Source organism: Setaria viridis, chromosome 3 (genome assembly GCF_005286985.2).
Source record: "Setaria viridis chromosome 3, Setaria_viridis_v4.0, whole genome shotgun sequence".
NCBI classification, from domain to species: Eukaryota; Viridiplantae; Streptophyta; class Magnoliopsida; order Poales; family Poaceae; genus Setaria; species Setaria viridis.
Window position 1 is genome coordinate 49,577,195 of NC_048265.2, and position 15,825 is coordinate 49,593,019.

General features: G+C 48.2%; 1 protein-coding gene across 2 annotated transcripts; it reads left to right on the forward strand.

The window, feature by feature from the left end:
- Positions 1-9,629: 9,629 nt before the first annotated feature.
- Positions 9,630-15,110, forward strand: LOC117847124 (disease resistance protein RGA2). Of its 2 annotated transcripts, none has more exons than XM_034728287.2 (3): positions 9,630-10,654; positions 10,830-12,009; positions 12,086-12,252. In XM_034728287.2, the coding sequence occupies exons 1-3, from the start codon at positions 9,858-9,860 to the stop codon at positions 12,098-12,100; spliced, it is 1,992 nt and encodes a 663-aa protein (XP_034584178.1). In that variant the 5' UTR covers positions 9,630-9,857; the 3' UTR covers positions 12,101-12,252. The 2 variants fall into 2 exon arrangements, with proteins under 2 accessions (XP_034584178.1, XP_034584177.1); XM_034728286.2 differs by adding an exon at positions 14,926-15,110 and having other exon boundaries at positions 9,654-10,654; positions 10,830-14,047.
- The last annotated feature ends 715 nt before the right edge of the window (positions 15,111-15,825 follow it).

Below are 15,825 nucleotides of genomic sequence, written 5' to 3' on the forward strand. Positions count from 1 at the left end.
GCTGCTGCTTTCTGAACAATCTGAACCCTCTGCTTCCTCAACGTTCGCGACGCATTAGCGCATTGCAGCTTGCAATGGACTTGCAGCAGCGCCGAGTGGAATTCGGCCCGTGAGAGCCGCGAGGCCGCCGCGCGGAAGGATAAGGGCCGCGTCCTGAGGCCGGCCGGCCAGCCGATGTGTGTGCGGTGCGGCCGGCCATGGGAGCTAGCTGTTGGCCTCCTGGCTCGGAACAAATATTCACATAAAGGTTCGTCAATTGGATCGCGATTATTACTCTCGATCCAAATATTTTCAAAATAGCCCCTCGTAAGTTTCATATAGCCCCTAATCTGGATCGCGATCAATATTAATCGCGATCCGGATTTTTGCAGATAGCCCCCAGGTTTGTCTCGGCTTCCTCCTCCCCGGCGCTGCCCGCTGCCGTCATCGCCGCCCTCTGTCCCCGCAATGATCTCGAGGCCTCATCTCGGAAAGAGGTAGCACCAGCAATGATCCCTCAGCAACGACCCGACGCCGGCCGGAGGCGCGCGCCGCTCGCCGGCGCGTGGCACCAGCTGGGCAAGCTGGGCATGTTTTGGCACCTCGCATTGGTATCCTCCCAGTTTGCGCCTCAGGGACGAAGGCGAGCATTGTGGCCGCCTGGCCGGTAATCGTCTGCTACTGCAGGAATGCAGGATGCTGATGGACATGACTCGTGAGCACATGGTTCGTCGGTGCCGTCTGATTCAGATGATCAGATCTTCAGCACCAGTTTTTGTCTGAAGAAATCTTCGGGCTTCTATTCCCCCCGGACGTGTGCATAATCAGCTTCAGTTCTTTGTACAGACAAACGGGGCAAAACGCCAAGCCCATGTCAGAATGCATCAAAGCCTGAATATCCTGTTCGGTCTCCAACTCTCCATGGTCATGACTCAAGAATGAGCAAATCAATACCTACAAGTTGCAACTTCAGACTTCAGAGAAGCAAGCAAGTTGCATTTTAAGATTCTAGGTACAGTCTAAAGAGGCAACAGGGAATACAAAGAAATGTGCACAGATTGGAACATGGAAACTCCACGGACAACAAAGTTTCAGTTCCCTCCATATGCACAGCAATGGCCTGCTCATTCTCTCTGTCTCTCTCTCTCTCTTCTTTGGAGAGATGTGGGATTCAGCGGTAAGCAAAGCTAAAATTATGTCTCATATGTTCAGAATGCACTTGGCAGGTATCATTAGAAAATAAAAGATGGCAAATCATACGAAACAGCCACAGGTGCACATAAAAAAAACTTGCACAGTTAAAGCTGAATATTAGTGAACACTTGCATGAGTGCAAGGTTCACACTTCAGAAGTAAAATTTACAGATAGAAAAGCATCATTGTGGAACAACCCTACAGAAACAAACTTGTTATTTTATCTACCTGTAAGAGACTTGTCTACAGAGAGTGTTTTAGAAGCAGTAGTAGTAGAATGACAGGCAAGGCGCTCCAATGGGTTCAGTTGGAGGGAGATTTTGCAGACTACACTGAGACTGTAATCCCTCTAGCACAGGAGTTTTCTAGTAGTGGCTGTGAGGATGGTCTGTGTTGAGAAATCGACGCCCCGAACTTAGAAGTGGTACAAAAGTGGTATGACACCACTTATTCATAGGACCTTATACCCACACTACTTTTAGAAAATCTTCACACTAACACCAACACGCTTATACCCACACTACTTTTAGGAAATCTTCACGGGAGACCAACTCTCTCCAAAGAAACTCAAATCTTTTATTCACCTACTCACAACTTGATACAACACTCACTCTTACACTTTTTATGTGGCTACCCTACCATGACATCACTATACTACATGGCAATATTGCCATCTCTTCACCTATAGCTCACATGACACTCTATGCCATGATATGACTACGAGGGAGGGGAGCACCACTATTTATATGTGCTCATGATCATTGTGGTGTTGCCATGTGCCAACTTCCATACTCTTCCATACAAAATATCCTAACTCTAGAACTCTCCTCATGCTTATCTAGTTTTTTATATTTCTACCATACTAAAATATCTAGTTCTAGAGTATTTTACACTTCACCATTAATCATGTCAACTATGACTCATGCATTCTCTACAATTTTCTAGAACCTATCTTGCCATGATCTTATCCTTATACATGGCAAAGTTAGTCTCTTGAGATCTCCATAATCTTTTAGTATGTTCTAAGTTTGCATTGCATATTTCAACAATTTGGCAATGTGAGTTTTGGCTGGCACGCCTCTGAAATGTGGATAACTGTTACGTTTAAGATCATGTTCCCTCGCGCCACTTGTTGAGCGGCATTTTCTCACCTGTTTGTGCAGCTTCCTGCTGCTGCAACAGCAGCATTATTCTCTATCGAGTATCGACGGCCTTGTCTTGTATGAGCTCCTGCAGGGAGAAGCGATGAGAGTTTACTCCTGCTGCTGGTGTCCTTGTACAGAAATTTCTGTTCATCCTTAGATTGCCGCGATTGTTCCGATAGGATGTTTTGACAGCAGCGGATTGTTACTGCCACATTGTTGATGATGTTGCGATGGATGGTGAACTTGCAGCCTGCAGGCACGATATGACACGCTTGTAAGAAAAGGAGAAAACGTGGTTGCCTATCTTAGCTCGTCACGGTTGCACGCTTATACGTGGTGAATAACACCAAGAGCTTTACATATGAATACAATCGTGATCACCTAGGACTCGGTTTGCTTTACAATCTGAATTACAAAAGAATTTATCTCTAGCAATATCTCTAAGTAATCCGAGTCTATCTTTAAGATCACAATTATTACGTACGAACATGAGTCTATCTCCAAGACCTCCTATGCCGGCGCATGGTAGGCAAGCTACCTTGATTACAACCGTAATTCTAACAACCCCCACTTTGGCAGGGCAGCCTGCATGTGTCAGCGCGGCTGTCAGCATCATCGATTGAGGCCCTCCGACCGAGTCCAAGCAGCTCGCTCCAGGACGCTGGGGCAAGTCGATAGACGTTAATTTCGGAACTTCTCTTTTGCCCCCGCCCGCGTCGTCCAGCCTCGTCGGTGTCGTGGTAGTGGTTCGTCGAGGATACATGACCGTGTCGCTGGAGCCGAGTGGACGTCACAGCGGCTTGGTCGTCACAAGGTCCTCAAGCGGACTGCAGGGAAGCACCATCTGCTAGAGGGAGGCCGCCAGGCCGGGGAAGCGCCGTCTGCCAAAGGCTTTCGTGTTGCTATCTTCAGTTCATACAGCACGTGTGCACGAACGTGCATGCATGACCTGCATGAACGTTCTTTCTTGCTTTGCATGTCGTGATACGTACGCCGATTCTTCTTGTCCAGCACGGACGTGCGTTCTTGGCCACCGTCTTGAGTTAGACATCTGACGCCTCCAGATCGTCGCAGCGCCGTTGTCATCTTGGCGCATGGCAGCCTTACAGCGCCGCCATCTTCTTGCGGCCTCCGGCAACCTCGCGCCGCCACGGTCGTCATCTCGGCGCATGTAAACCTCGTGGCCCTCGCATCTCGGCAATGATAAGGGATGTTTCACCTGGGCAACGGCTCCATGGCCCTCCGATCGCTGGAAGGGAGACGCATCCCCATGCGTGATTGCAAATGAGCTTTGCTCGCTGACATACTCGGCACGCTCGGCGTATTGCATGTTCTTCGTTGGCTCAGAGCAGTTCGCCCAATTTGGAAAGCTTGGGCGCCACTAAAGGTAAAATTCTTCACTTGGCTCGTCGTTCGGCACCACATTTGGACCAGGCAAACTGCCCTCTGTGTGATCAGGAGCTTGAAACAACAGATCATCTCTTCGTTGGTTGCTGCTACACAAGGCAGGTCTGGCATGCCATCCTAATGCTGATGAGAGCAACAATCCAGTTCCCAACCGAGCCGTCCATGCTTGACTGGTGGCTGCAGATAAGGCATGGGCTCAACAATCTGAATTAGAAGGGCCTGGACTTGGTTGTCATGTTGATCACCTGGACCATACCAATCTAGCATCAACGAGAGTCAACTGATGGACATCATCGTCAAGGAAGGTCAGCTGTGAATTCAGGCCGGAGCCAAGCATTTGGCGGCTCTGGGATGGCCGGCTAATAGGACAGTAGGTCTGTTAGAAGGTCATCTCTGTTCTTGGGTTGTAATAGTTAGTCATATAAGTGTTAGTGCGCTTAAAATCGTGTGCGTGTGCTCGGCTGGCCCGTATAAGAGTTGTTAAGACACTCTACTTGTGCACTGCAGACAAGTTTGTTGTTTTACTAGACTGGTTAACTAGACCAAAATACAAGACAAATTGTAACTCTCCCCCTCATTTTAACAACAGGGGTAATAGTAAAAACCAAAAGAGAATATTTAATAAAAGCCTACCAAAAGGAGCACAGCATGTGAATGAAAGCTAATCAATTACCAGTTAAAGCCAAACAATACAATCCTCTGAATAGATCAAATTAGCAGCATAAGAAAAGGAAAAATATATATATGAAATCATGTTGTTTTTGTCAACAGCAGTGTAACAAAACTAGAAAGGAGCAGGTACGCATTAGTATCATTTGCATAACAGGAGCAAGAGAAATACAGAGAACAACACAAACCAATTCAGAGGTGCAACAATGCACACGCATCAAACCAACCAAAAAAACTAGCATACTAATATACTGAAATTCATCAACAGCAGTGAAATTGCAGGACTATTTCCAAAATTTTGCCAATGCCCAGTTCCGCTCCTAACATAACAATAAATAAGGTAACAGTAAGCCTAACAAAAACCAACAGGAAAAGGCAGCAAAAGGACCACAGCATATGAGCAAATACAAAGCATGGATCTCAATGAAATAATTACAACTAACCAAAGTAAGCTATCTGAACAGACAACCAAAAATAACAAGATTGTTTCATTCGACGGCAGTACCTAACATGCATTCCATCAAAGCCTGAATATCCTGTTCGGTCTCCAACTCTCCATGGTCATGACTCAAGAATGAGCAAATCAATACCTTCAAGTTGCAACTTCAGACTTCAGAGAAGCAAGCAAGTTGCATTTTAAGATTCTAGGTACAGTCTAAAGAGGCTACAGGGAATACAAAGAAATGTGCACAGATTGGAACATGGAAACTCCATGGACAACAAAGTTTCAGTTCCCTCCGTATGCACAGCAATGGCCTGCTCTCTCTCTCTCTTGCTACTGTTTGGATCGGCTGTTGACGATGACCTGCGGCGGGGCCCAAACCGTACTCGCCGCAGGCGAACGCTTTCGTCGGCAAGGCTCGGCGACGACACAGCGGCACGCAGGCTGCCGGCGACCTCGAGCAGCGGCGGGTCGTAGGAGCTCCAGGAATCGGAGACGACCGAGTCAGACTGCGACTGAGCCGCATCCGGGCCGCACATGCCCGATCGAACGGCTCCCAGGGACTCAGGCGTGGACGGTAAATGAAATGCCGTCCACCCCCGAGGCCCCGACCTGGGTATTCCTCTGCTTGGTGCCCAGCTCGCCGGAGCGCCGCCGCGTTCCAGCCGCTACACGCCTCCGTATCCTTGCTCCCAGAACGATCGACGACCGCGCTACGCCCGCCGATGAGCGGAATGCATAGAGCCCCCTGATTCGACTCGGCTTGTGCTCCTCGGCAGCTGCCGTCATCTCCTTGCTCCGTCCCGGCGGCGGCGGGGATCGCGAGGCCCCATCTCGATCGCGCTCTCTGTCCCTGGCTCAACAGCTTCCTCCAGAAATATCTCCGCTACTCTGCTCCCGAAACTACGACCGGAGGCATGCGCCGCTCGCCGTGTCCGGGCCACGCCGCGCTTTGTGCTCGCGCCGGCTGGGCATGCCGGATATCTGCAGAAAAAGACATGACAGCTTCGTCCCCTACAGTTTCATTCTTCAGTTGGCATTGGACGGAGCTCTGTGCCGACGCGGCCCAGCCGTTGGAGTCTCTTGCCGGGAAACCAGGCAAGGTCGCGCGCGCCATAGTGGCCTTTGCGGACGCCGCGGCAACGTTGACTGCTGCACTTTCCCTTGTCGTCCTCAGCACAGGAGGAATCAATGGAGCCACGACCTTGACGACCGTTTAATTGCATCGGCTCTCTATCAACGACGACGCCCGAAACCTTCCTCGCCGCCGACATGGTGCTGACGCGTTCGTCGGCAAGGCTCGGCGCTCAGGGCGGCGATGGCATGCCGGCACGCAGGCGTCAACTCGTTGCTCGGGCGGCGGCCTGGCCATCTCGTTTCCCCGCGAGAGCACGGATGCACTGACGGCGCAGGAAGCTCTTGAGCTTGAGGGTAGCGGCGGCGGGACTGCCGGCGTCCCGGCCTGAGCAGCGGCCGTAGCGCGCCACCCGACCTCCGACCTCCGCCATCAGACTCCCTGGATCGAAGGCGACCGAGTTAGACTCCATCTGCACCGCATCCGGACCGCTCATGCTCGATCCAACGGCTACAGGGACTCAAGGGGTGGACGGTAAATGAAATGCCGTCCACCCCCGACCTGGCTACGGCCTCCCTCCACCTGCGATTCTTTCCCTCTGCTTGGCGCATCAGCTCCCCGGAGCGCCGCGCGTTCCCGCCGCTCCCGGTGGTCGGCACGACGGCACGGCAGTCGGCACCCATTGTTTCAGAAGCATGCATGGTGCGGAACAATCTGAATTGGGCCGTCGCTGGCTGCTGTTTTCTCAACAGTTGCAAACGTATTGCTGCTTCGGACTTGGGCCTATGAGAGCCGCGAGGCCACCACGGGGAAGAACAGAACAGGGATGCGTTGTGAGGGCAGCCGCCGGTTTGTGGCGGCGCTCCGGCGAGCCGCCCTCTGTCTCGATGGAGCACGAATCCCTGCCTCAACAGCTTGCATCAGCAGAATCTCCCCTGCTCTCGCAGCCACGACCGGACACCGTGCGCCGCTCGCCATGCCCAGGACACGCCGCGCTTGTGCTCGCATCGGCTGGCCATGGCGGACATTGTACGCACCTCGCATTGCTGCGACTCAGGTACGAATGCGAGCATTACCGGGCTAAATGTCAGCCGGATGGACCATGTACGCCTGAGACCGTCCTCGCCGGCATGGCGGTCCAAAGTCCTGGGAACGCGTTCGTCGGCAAGGCTCGGCTCAAGGCGGCGGCGGAGGCGACACGAGGTGCGCAGGCGTCAAGGCGTTGCTCGGCCCGGCCATCTTGTTGCTCGGGTACGAACGCTAGCGTGGTTGCCAGCGATCGTTTGCACCTGCAGGATGTGACATGGTTCGTCAGTGCGTCTGCTTCTCTTGTCCCAAGAACCCTTCCTGCTTCGATCTTGTTGCTCCGGATGTGGATGTGTGCACAACCAACAGGTTCAATTCCTTGTACACATAAACCGTGCAAAATTAAATGCCAAGTCCGGTTCAAAATGTGTCGAATCCTGGATGCTATGTGCCGGTCTCATTCTTGTTTCAGAAGCATGGCGCGGAACGATCTGAATTGGTGCCGTTGCTGGCTGCTGCTTTCTCAACAATCTGAACCCTCTTCCTCAACGTTGCGCGACGCATTGCAGCTTGCAGATCGACTCGCAGCGGCGCGTGGACTTGGGCCCGTGAGAGCCGCGAGCCCGGCCACGGGGAAGGATAGGGGGTGCGTTGTGAGGCCGGCCAGCCGGTGTGCGGCGGCGCACCGGCGACGGCGAGCTGCGGCAACGGAGCAGAACAGGGACGAGGGGTTTCCCGTCACGCCGGTCGCCGCGGGATGGCGAGATACGGCCGTGGCCGGGGGAGACCCCCGCCACGGCTGTTCCAGTTACCATTGAGTAGACGGGGCCTCGATCTATATACCAGGCGGCCGGGACGGCGGCGGCGGCCATGGGAGCTGTTGGCCTCCCGGCTCCGAACAAATATTCGCATAAAGGTCCCTCAATAGGATCCAAATATTTGCAACATAGCCCCTTGGTTTTGTCATATAGCCCCCAATTTGGTCCAAATATTTACGTAATACCTCCTTATTTGGATCGCAATTAATAATCGCGATCCGGAATTTTGCAGATAGCCCCCCGGGTTCGTCTCGGCTTTCTCCTCTCCCCGCCGCCGCCGGGCGCTGCCGTCTTCGCCGCCCTCTGTGCCGCCGGGGATCGCGAGCCCCCATCAGGATTGCGCACCAATCCCTGCCTCATCAGCTTTCTTGCGCCGGCATTATCTCCACTCCCTCTGCTCCCGGAGCTACGACCGGACGCCGGCCGGAGGCCACGCGCTTGTGCTCGCGCGCCGGATGGGCATGGCGGACATGGTACGGACCTCGCATTGGTCTCCCTCCTCCCAGGTTGCTCTGCAGGCACGTAGCCAAGCATTGTGCCTGATAATGTGCAGGTGCAGGATACTGATGGACATGGCTCGTCAGGGGTGCGTCTGCTTCAGATGTTATGTTACCACCAGCTTTTGTTCTGAAGAAAATCTTCCTGCTTCTATTCCGGATGTCGGATGTGTGCATAATCAGCTTCAGTTCCTTGTAAAGACAAACCGGGCTAAATGCCAAGCCCGTTTCAGAATGTGTCCATGTCTGAAAATTCTGTTCGGTCTCATGGTCCTTGGTCATCACTCGTGAATGAGCAGATCAACATTCAACACCTTCAAGTTGCAACATCAGAGAAGCATGCAGGCAAGTTGCTTTTGGTGGATTCTGGGTACAGGCTAAAGAGACAACTAGGGAACACAAATTGGAACATGGAAACTCCATGGACAACAACGTAGAGTTTCGCTTGCATCCATATGCACGGCAAGAGCCTGCATATTTCTCTTTCTTTGTGTCAAACCTCTTGGAAACTTTTCTTTGTGTCTATCTCTTCCTTCTCATTTGTTTGTTTTTCCTACGTTGCATCTAAATACACAATTGCAAACTTTCCTACATTCTCAATCCCTGTAGAATTGGAAATGTCATGTAACTTCGTTCCTACGTTTTTCCTATTCCTATGTTTTGAGATTTCTTTCAAAGAGATCCTTAGCTTTCTATTTTATTTGTTATCATGACTGATAGTACGTGACAGTAACCGTGCAACACGTAGGTACGTGACAAGGCGACACATGCATATGCCATTGGCTCGCCCTAATCAGGCACTACCGTCCACAGAAGTGGCGCCCTAATTAGTACTGCCATGGGACCTAGCCGTAATGATGCTTTCGATGATGCTTTAAGACGATTGGTATATAATAGTTCACCTGGAAAGCCGTAATACAAAATAATATCATCACGGCTTTCGATGCAACCAATAAATTAAGCGCCCCAAGAAGGTCAGTGCTTGGCCAGTAATGCTGGACTGAATCATGATTTGAGACCTAATCCCTTCGTTAATCTTCTGTAAAGCAGCACATGTGTAAAGCCTACACGACGATGTTTTTTCCCCTCCTGTTTCGCTTTCGCCATTTGACGAGATCAACGAAATTCATCCGTAACATCCATGCATGATGATGAAATTTGGAGCCTTTGTGACATGACTGTGACTCGTGCAGCTGGCACAGAGAGTGACTGATTCCTGCATTCTATTATTGCCTCTTGAATATTCCGTGGCTGCTACATGAGCGGAAAGCAAGTCGACATCGATGGAAATGGACCCAGGCTGTACACTGGCAGCACATGCACGTAGAACCGCTGTTCGGCTGTTGTTGACGGCTCTCTCGAGGTCGGCTCAAGTGGCTTGATTTGTGATTGTAGAATGCACATGGAAGACCGTGATTATATTATTTTGTATTACGGCTTTCGATGCAACCAATAAAAATTAAGCGCGTCCCAAGAAGGTCAGTGCTTGGTGTTGGTCTCCATTTACCTCCAAAGCGCTTCCGCAGACCACCATCCTCTTCTCCACTCCAAAGTGTGTTCTCATTTCTCAGCGTGCGTTCTCGTGAGCTCTGATCGACTGCTCCAATGGCCGAGCTTGTGGGCAGCATGGTGGTCAGGCCACTGCTGTCCCTGGTGATGGAGAAGGCGTCCAGCTACCTCCTGGACCAGTACAAGGTGATGGAGGGCATGGAGGAGCAGCACAAGAAGCTCAAGGTCATGCTGCCGGCCATCCTGGAAAGGATCACTGACGCAGAGAAGCAGGCAACCTCCAAAGAAGCAATCAGACCCTGGCTTCAGGAGCTTAAGGTGGCGGCGTACGAGGCCATCCAAGTCTTTGATGAATTCAACTATGAGGCCCTCCATCGTCAAGCCAAGAAAGAGGGGTGCTACATCAAGCTCGGGATGGGCAACCGCATCAAGTTCCGTTACAGGATGGGCAACAAGCTTTGCAAGATTGTGCGCAATATTGAGGCCCTTGTCAAGCAGATGCGCGACTTTCGGTTCGACAAACAGCCACAAGCGCAGGTTCAGATAAATTATCTGCGTGAGAATGACTCCACCATGGTTGATCCAGAGATTGTCAGCAGATCCAGAGATGAAGAGAAGCAAAAGATTGTTAGAATGTTGGTCAAAGAACAAGCTAACAATAAGGATCCGATGGTCGTTCCCATTGTTGGAATGGGTCGGTTGGGTAAGACCACCCTAGCTCAGCTCATCTATAATGACCCTGAAGTGAAGAAGCATTTCCACCAACTGCTGAAGTGGGTCTGCGTGTCGGATGATTTCGATGTTTGTAACCTTGCCAACAAGATCTGCAACGCTTCTGAGAGCAACCTGGAGAATGCCTTGCAGAAGCTTCAGAGAGAACTCGCTGGCAAGAGGTACTTTTAGAATTTAATTTGATGTTGATTCACTCATCTCAAACACGCACATTGGTTTTTTTTCCCTCACACACGCTCAAAATACCATTTACGCTTCCTCTGGTGGCATTCACATAACTTAAGAAAAAGACGTACTCAAATAGAAACGCACTAATGGCATGATTATTTGTAACAGGTACCTTCTTGTATTGGATGACGTCTGGAATAAGGATGATAACAAGTGGCACAAGCTAAATGCCTGTCTTAAACATGGTGATGTTGGTAGCGCCATACTAACGACAACCCGTGATAAAAAAATAGCTCAACTCATGGGTACAGTTAAAGGACATGACATTGCACGTTTGGACAATAAATTCATCAAGGAAATTATTGAGGCTAAAGCATTCATTTCGCAAGAGAGAAAACCAGCTGATTTAGCTGGCTTGGTTGATGACGTTGTTGAGAGATGTGCAGGGTCTCCATTGGCAGCCAAGGCACTAGGATCTGTACTATGTGGCAAGACAACGGAAGAATGGAAGGCTGTGCTTAGCAAAAGCATCGCCCATAACAAGGATGATCAAATCCTGCCTATTCTCAAGCTCAGTTACGATGACCTGCCATCACACATGAAGCAGTGCTTTGCTTTCTGTGCTGTGTTTCCCAAGAACCATAAGATTGATGTGGAAATTCTGATCCAACTATGGATGGCAAATGACTTTATTCCCGAACAAAAAGATGTTCGTCATGAAACAATTGGTAAACAGATTTTCAGTGAGCTGGTCTCAAGGTCATTCTTTGAAGATGTGAAGCAAGTCAAAGGGGACACAAGATATGATTCCGTGTATTGGTATTTCTCTACAAGTACATGTAAAATCCATGATCTTATGCACGATGTGGCACTATCTGTCATGGGCAAAGAAGTTGCTACCATAACTGAGAAGCCAAAGCAGAGTGATGAGTTTCTTCAGAACACTTGTCGTCATATATTGTTATCATGTCGCAAGCCACAGGCTGTTTTGAATGATTCTCTGAATATAAGGTCTCCAGCTATGCAAACACTACTATGTGGTGAGGACATAGAAATTTCCCTGCAGCATCTCGCAAAATACAGCTCTCTGCGTGCATTGAGACTTCGGCAGAATAAGAGCACAATTCTACTGAAACCAAACCAGCTACATCTCTTGAGGTATCTTGATATCTCGTTTAGTGATATAGTGGCACTTCCGGAAGATATCAGCATTTTGTACAATCTGCAAACGCTGAATGTTGCGTACTGTCAGAAACTTGGCCGTCTTCCAAAGGGAATAAAGTACATGACTGCCCTCCGTCACCTCTACACTCACGGATGTTGGGAGTTGAAGCGCATGCCACCAGAGGTTGGACATCTCACTTCCCTGCAAACACTTACAAATTTTGTAGTGGGTACAGGCCCTGATTGCAGTAGTATTGCAGAGCTACAGCATTTAAACAACCTTGGTGGTCCACTACTGCTTAGTCAACTCGAAAATGTGACAAATGCAGCAGATGCAAAACAGGCCAATCTTGGAAATAAAAAGGAGCTCAGGGAATTGTCATTAACGTGGACACGTAGTGAGGAGGAGAAACAAGATTGTCATAAGGTGCTGGAGGGTATCGAAGCTCCTCCTGGACTAGAGGCTCTGAGGATAGAGCATTACCAAGGAACCAGTTTCCCAACGTGGATGGGTACGCTGACAAAAATGGTGGAGCTTCATCTTTCTGACTGTAACAAGTCCAATAAGCTTCCTCCACTTGGGAGTGTACCAGCTCTACAAGTTCTTCGTCTGGAAAGATTGAAAAAACTGGAAAGCTTGTGCAGTGGTGGTACATTCTTTCACTTTCCTAATCTGAAGGAGCTTAGGCTGGACGAACTGCCGGAATTTGATAGATGGTGTGAAGTAAACTGGGTCCAAGGAGAACAGATAATGTTTCCTCAACTTGAGAAGTTGTTTATTACAAATTGTGGAAAGGTTCCAGCATTACCAGGGCCAGCACTTCTCGGAGGATCGTGCTGTGGAGATTACAAGGAGCAAGACGAGTGGAAGCTTTGGTCGGCATTTCCAGTCCTGAAGGTACTCGAATTAAAATGGTTAGCAAAGTTTCAGAGGTGGGGGGGCGCTGCTGAAGCAACTCAAGGGCTGCAGATAATATTTCCTCAGCTTGAAGGGTTATCAATCGAAACGTGCCCCGAACTGGCAGCATTACCATCATTTGACCATAGTGATGTTACAGCATGGTCAGCATTTCCAAACTTAAAGGGGCTCCGGTTACGTTACTTAGATAGTTTTAAGAGCTTGGGGATGACGGAAGAGCAGAGATTCCCTGACCTTGAGACTCTGTGTGTTGAGAAATGTCCCAAGTTGACAACTCTACCGGGGGTGATAGAAGCACCAAAGCTCCGTGTATTACAAATAAATGGCAGCCAACTGACAGCAATAATAGTGCCTACAATTATTAACTCATTGTCCAAACTGATGTTATCAGTCGAAGACACAGAAACTACTTTACCAACTGTGCATAGCGCCTTTGAGCTGGTGGACGCCAATAATAAATACCCTCTGACACATCTGGACCTAAGGGGCTGCAACTTTCTGTTCCCCTCAAGTCCACTGGCACTATGGACATGTTTTGTCCAGCTCCAATATTTGAAAATTGAGAGGATCAACCATGCGCTTGTCTACTGGCCAGAAAAAGAGTTCCAGAGCTTGGTATCCTTGAGGCACCTTACCATTCGGAAGTGCAGTGGTCTGATTGGGTACGCGAAAGCTGCTCCTGGCCAACCAATATCAGAAAGGAGCCAAGTTTTGCCCCGTCTCGAGGATCTAGACATGTGGGATTGTGAAAGTCTGGTAGAGGTCTTCAACGTCCCCGCATCTCTCAAGACGATGGAGTTGCGCGTCTGCCCTAAGCTTAAGTCCATATTCGGAGAGCAACAGGACGAGCTAACATTCAATCAAGGGCCCAGCGCTGCACCGAAGCTGTCATCATCAGCCCAGGATCACTTACTACTTCCATGCCTTGAATCTCTAGATATACAGCGGTGCGAAAGCTTGTCAGAGGTTCTCAACCTTCCCCCATCCCTCAGGAGAATAGATATTTGGGAGTGTGGCAAGCTCCAACTCCTATCAGGCCAGCTGGATGGACTCCGAAGACTAGAAATTTGTGCATGCCCAGAGTTGAGATCATTGGAATCTTGCTTGGGAGAGTTTTCAACCCTGGAACGCCTCATTCTTAATGAATGCAAAAGCCTGGCATCCTTGCCCGATGGGCCACAAGCATACTCATCTCTCCGTCATCTTCTAATTACATCATGTCCAGGTATACAGTCGCTTCCTTCATCCCTGAAGAAGAGACTGGACAACCTCACTCATAAATATTTGGATGCTCGTTACGAAGGTACCCACCAAACTCATTTGTCGTTTCACCATCAAATGCATAAATCTGCTCATGTGTATTATATCCTCTTCAACCTGAGACCCCGCATTCTAGAAATATATATACCATTCGCCTTAAAGCATCCATGCAGTAGTTTGAATGATATGGTGTGATTATTTTTACAATAGAGAAAGGTGCAGCACACGACCACAGAATTTTGGTGCCTTGGTATAATCACGTCGAGTTGTATTACTTAATTATCCATTTTGAATTTCTGAATAGATATGACTACTAAAGAAGCTGCTTAACGAGAATGATATGTAAGGCAAAATAGAGTATCTTTGGTCCTCCACTTCTATCTTCAGTTCATCTTTATTATGTGAACTGCTACTAGTATTTGCGTCTATAGACTATAGCTAGGTGTGAACTGTGCCCAGAAATTATTGACAAGGGATAGTGGAAAGAACTCAGCAATCACTAAAAAAGCATGAAGAGTGTCCCACATAGTTACTTTTCATGCAGTTGTCGTGGTGGCTTGCTGGTTTCAGCACTTGCGCAATACGAAATTAAAAAAAACCCAAGTGATCCCTCACACTTGGACAATTAAGAACACGACTATAGATTGTTTTCAATTTGCATTGAACTGATATTTTTCTATTTCCCTAATGTTACACCCCAAATAGAGATGCCAAGTTGCCAACAAAGGTTTTTACTTGTCAATTTAATTGAATTTTGTTGTCTAAAGGACAAAATGCGGACTAAATAAAAAGGTCCCAGGAGCCTACTGTGTGGTACCAATTAGATTAAGTATTTCAATTCATTTGCTTATACTTCAAAAAAGTTTCAATTGTTCAAAAAATTTAGATTAAGTATTTCTAATTCATTTGCCAATGATACAGATAATGATCAGGAAGGATAAACTCCTCGAGACCGAAGTTTTCAGGGGAATACAAGAACAACTATGTGGATTTCTTCTGGACGAGGTCACAATTCCTGCGAGGGAGTTTCATAATGACGGATCAAATCTGGTGCACCCTAAGGAGTCGGTTTCGGAATAATAAATACGATATGTGTATGCACAATATGTATGTATGAAGTACAAGCAATATATATATATATATATATATATATATATATTAGTATCTCATATGTTATATTAAAGATAAATATATATTAGCGTATTAGAACTAGTATACGTAAAGGAAACAAATACGAAATGAGAATATAAAATAAAGAAACAGAAAATAAGGAACAAGGATGAAAATAAGGGCTCGTTGAACTAATTTTTAATATAAAAACTTAAGTATACGGTACAAATACTAAAAATTACTTTGCAATATATATATAGCTCATAAAACATAAAAATAGTGTAACAAAAAAGTAAAAACAATAACCATTATGATCATCTCAAATAAAAAATATAATGCTTCGGTGCTTTGTAAAAAACTGACTTCAGGCATTTCTTGATGCAAAATCTTCAAGAACGGTATCAAGATTAATGTCGTCCAAAACATCATTCGCAATGCTGCACATAGCCAAGCCATTCAATCTTTTTTATGACATAGTTGATCTAAAATAATATTAATTAGATAATTGCTTTTTAACAAAATTGACGTAGAAGAAAACAAAGATGGAAGCGCTCGTCTTTGACGTGCTCGGTGCTCCAAGCGATCAAAACGTGCTCCACTGCTCCAGAAGGCAGAAGCAACGCTCGGAAATCCAACCCTGATGCCTTGACGGTCTGATGCAGCACTGGGCACTCCAGAGTCCAAACGCTGAGACGCAGGGCTCGCCTGATC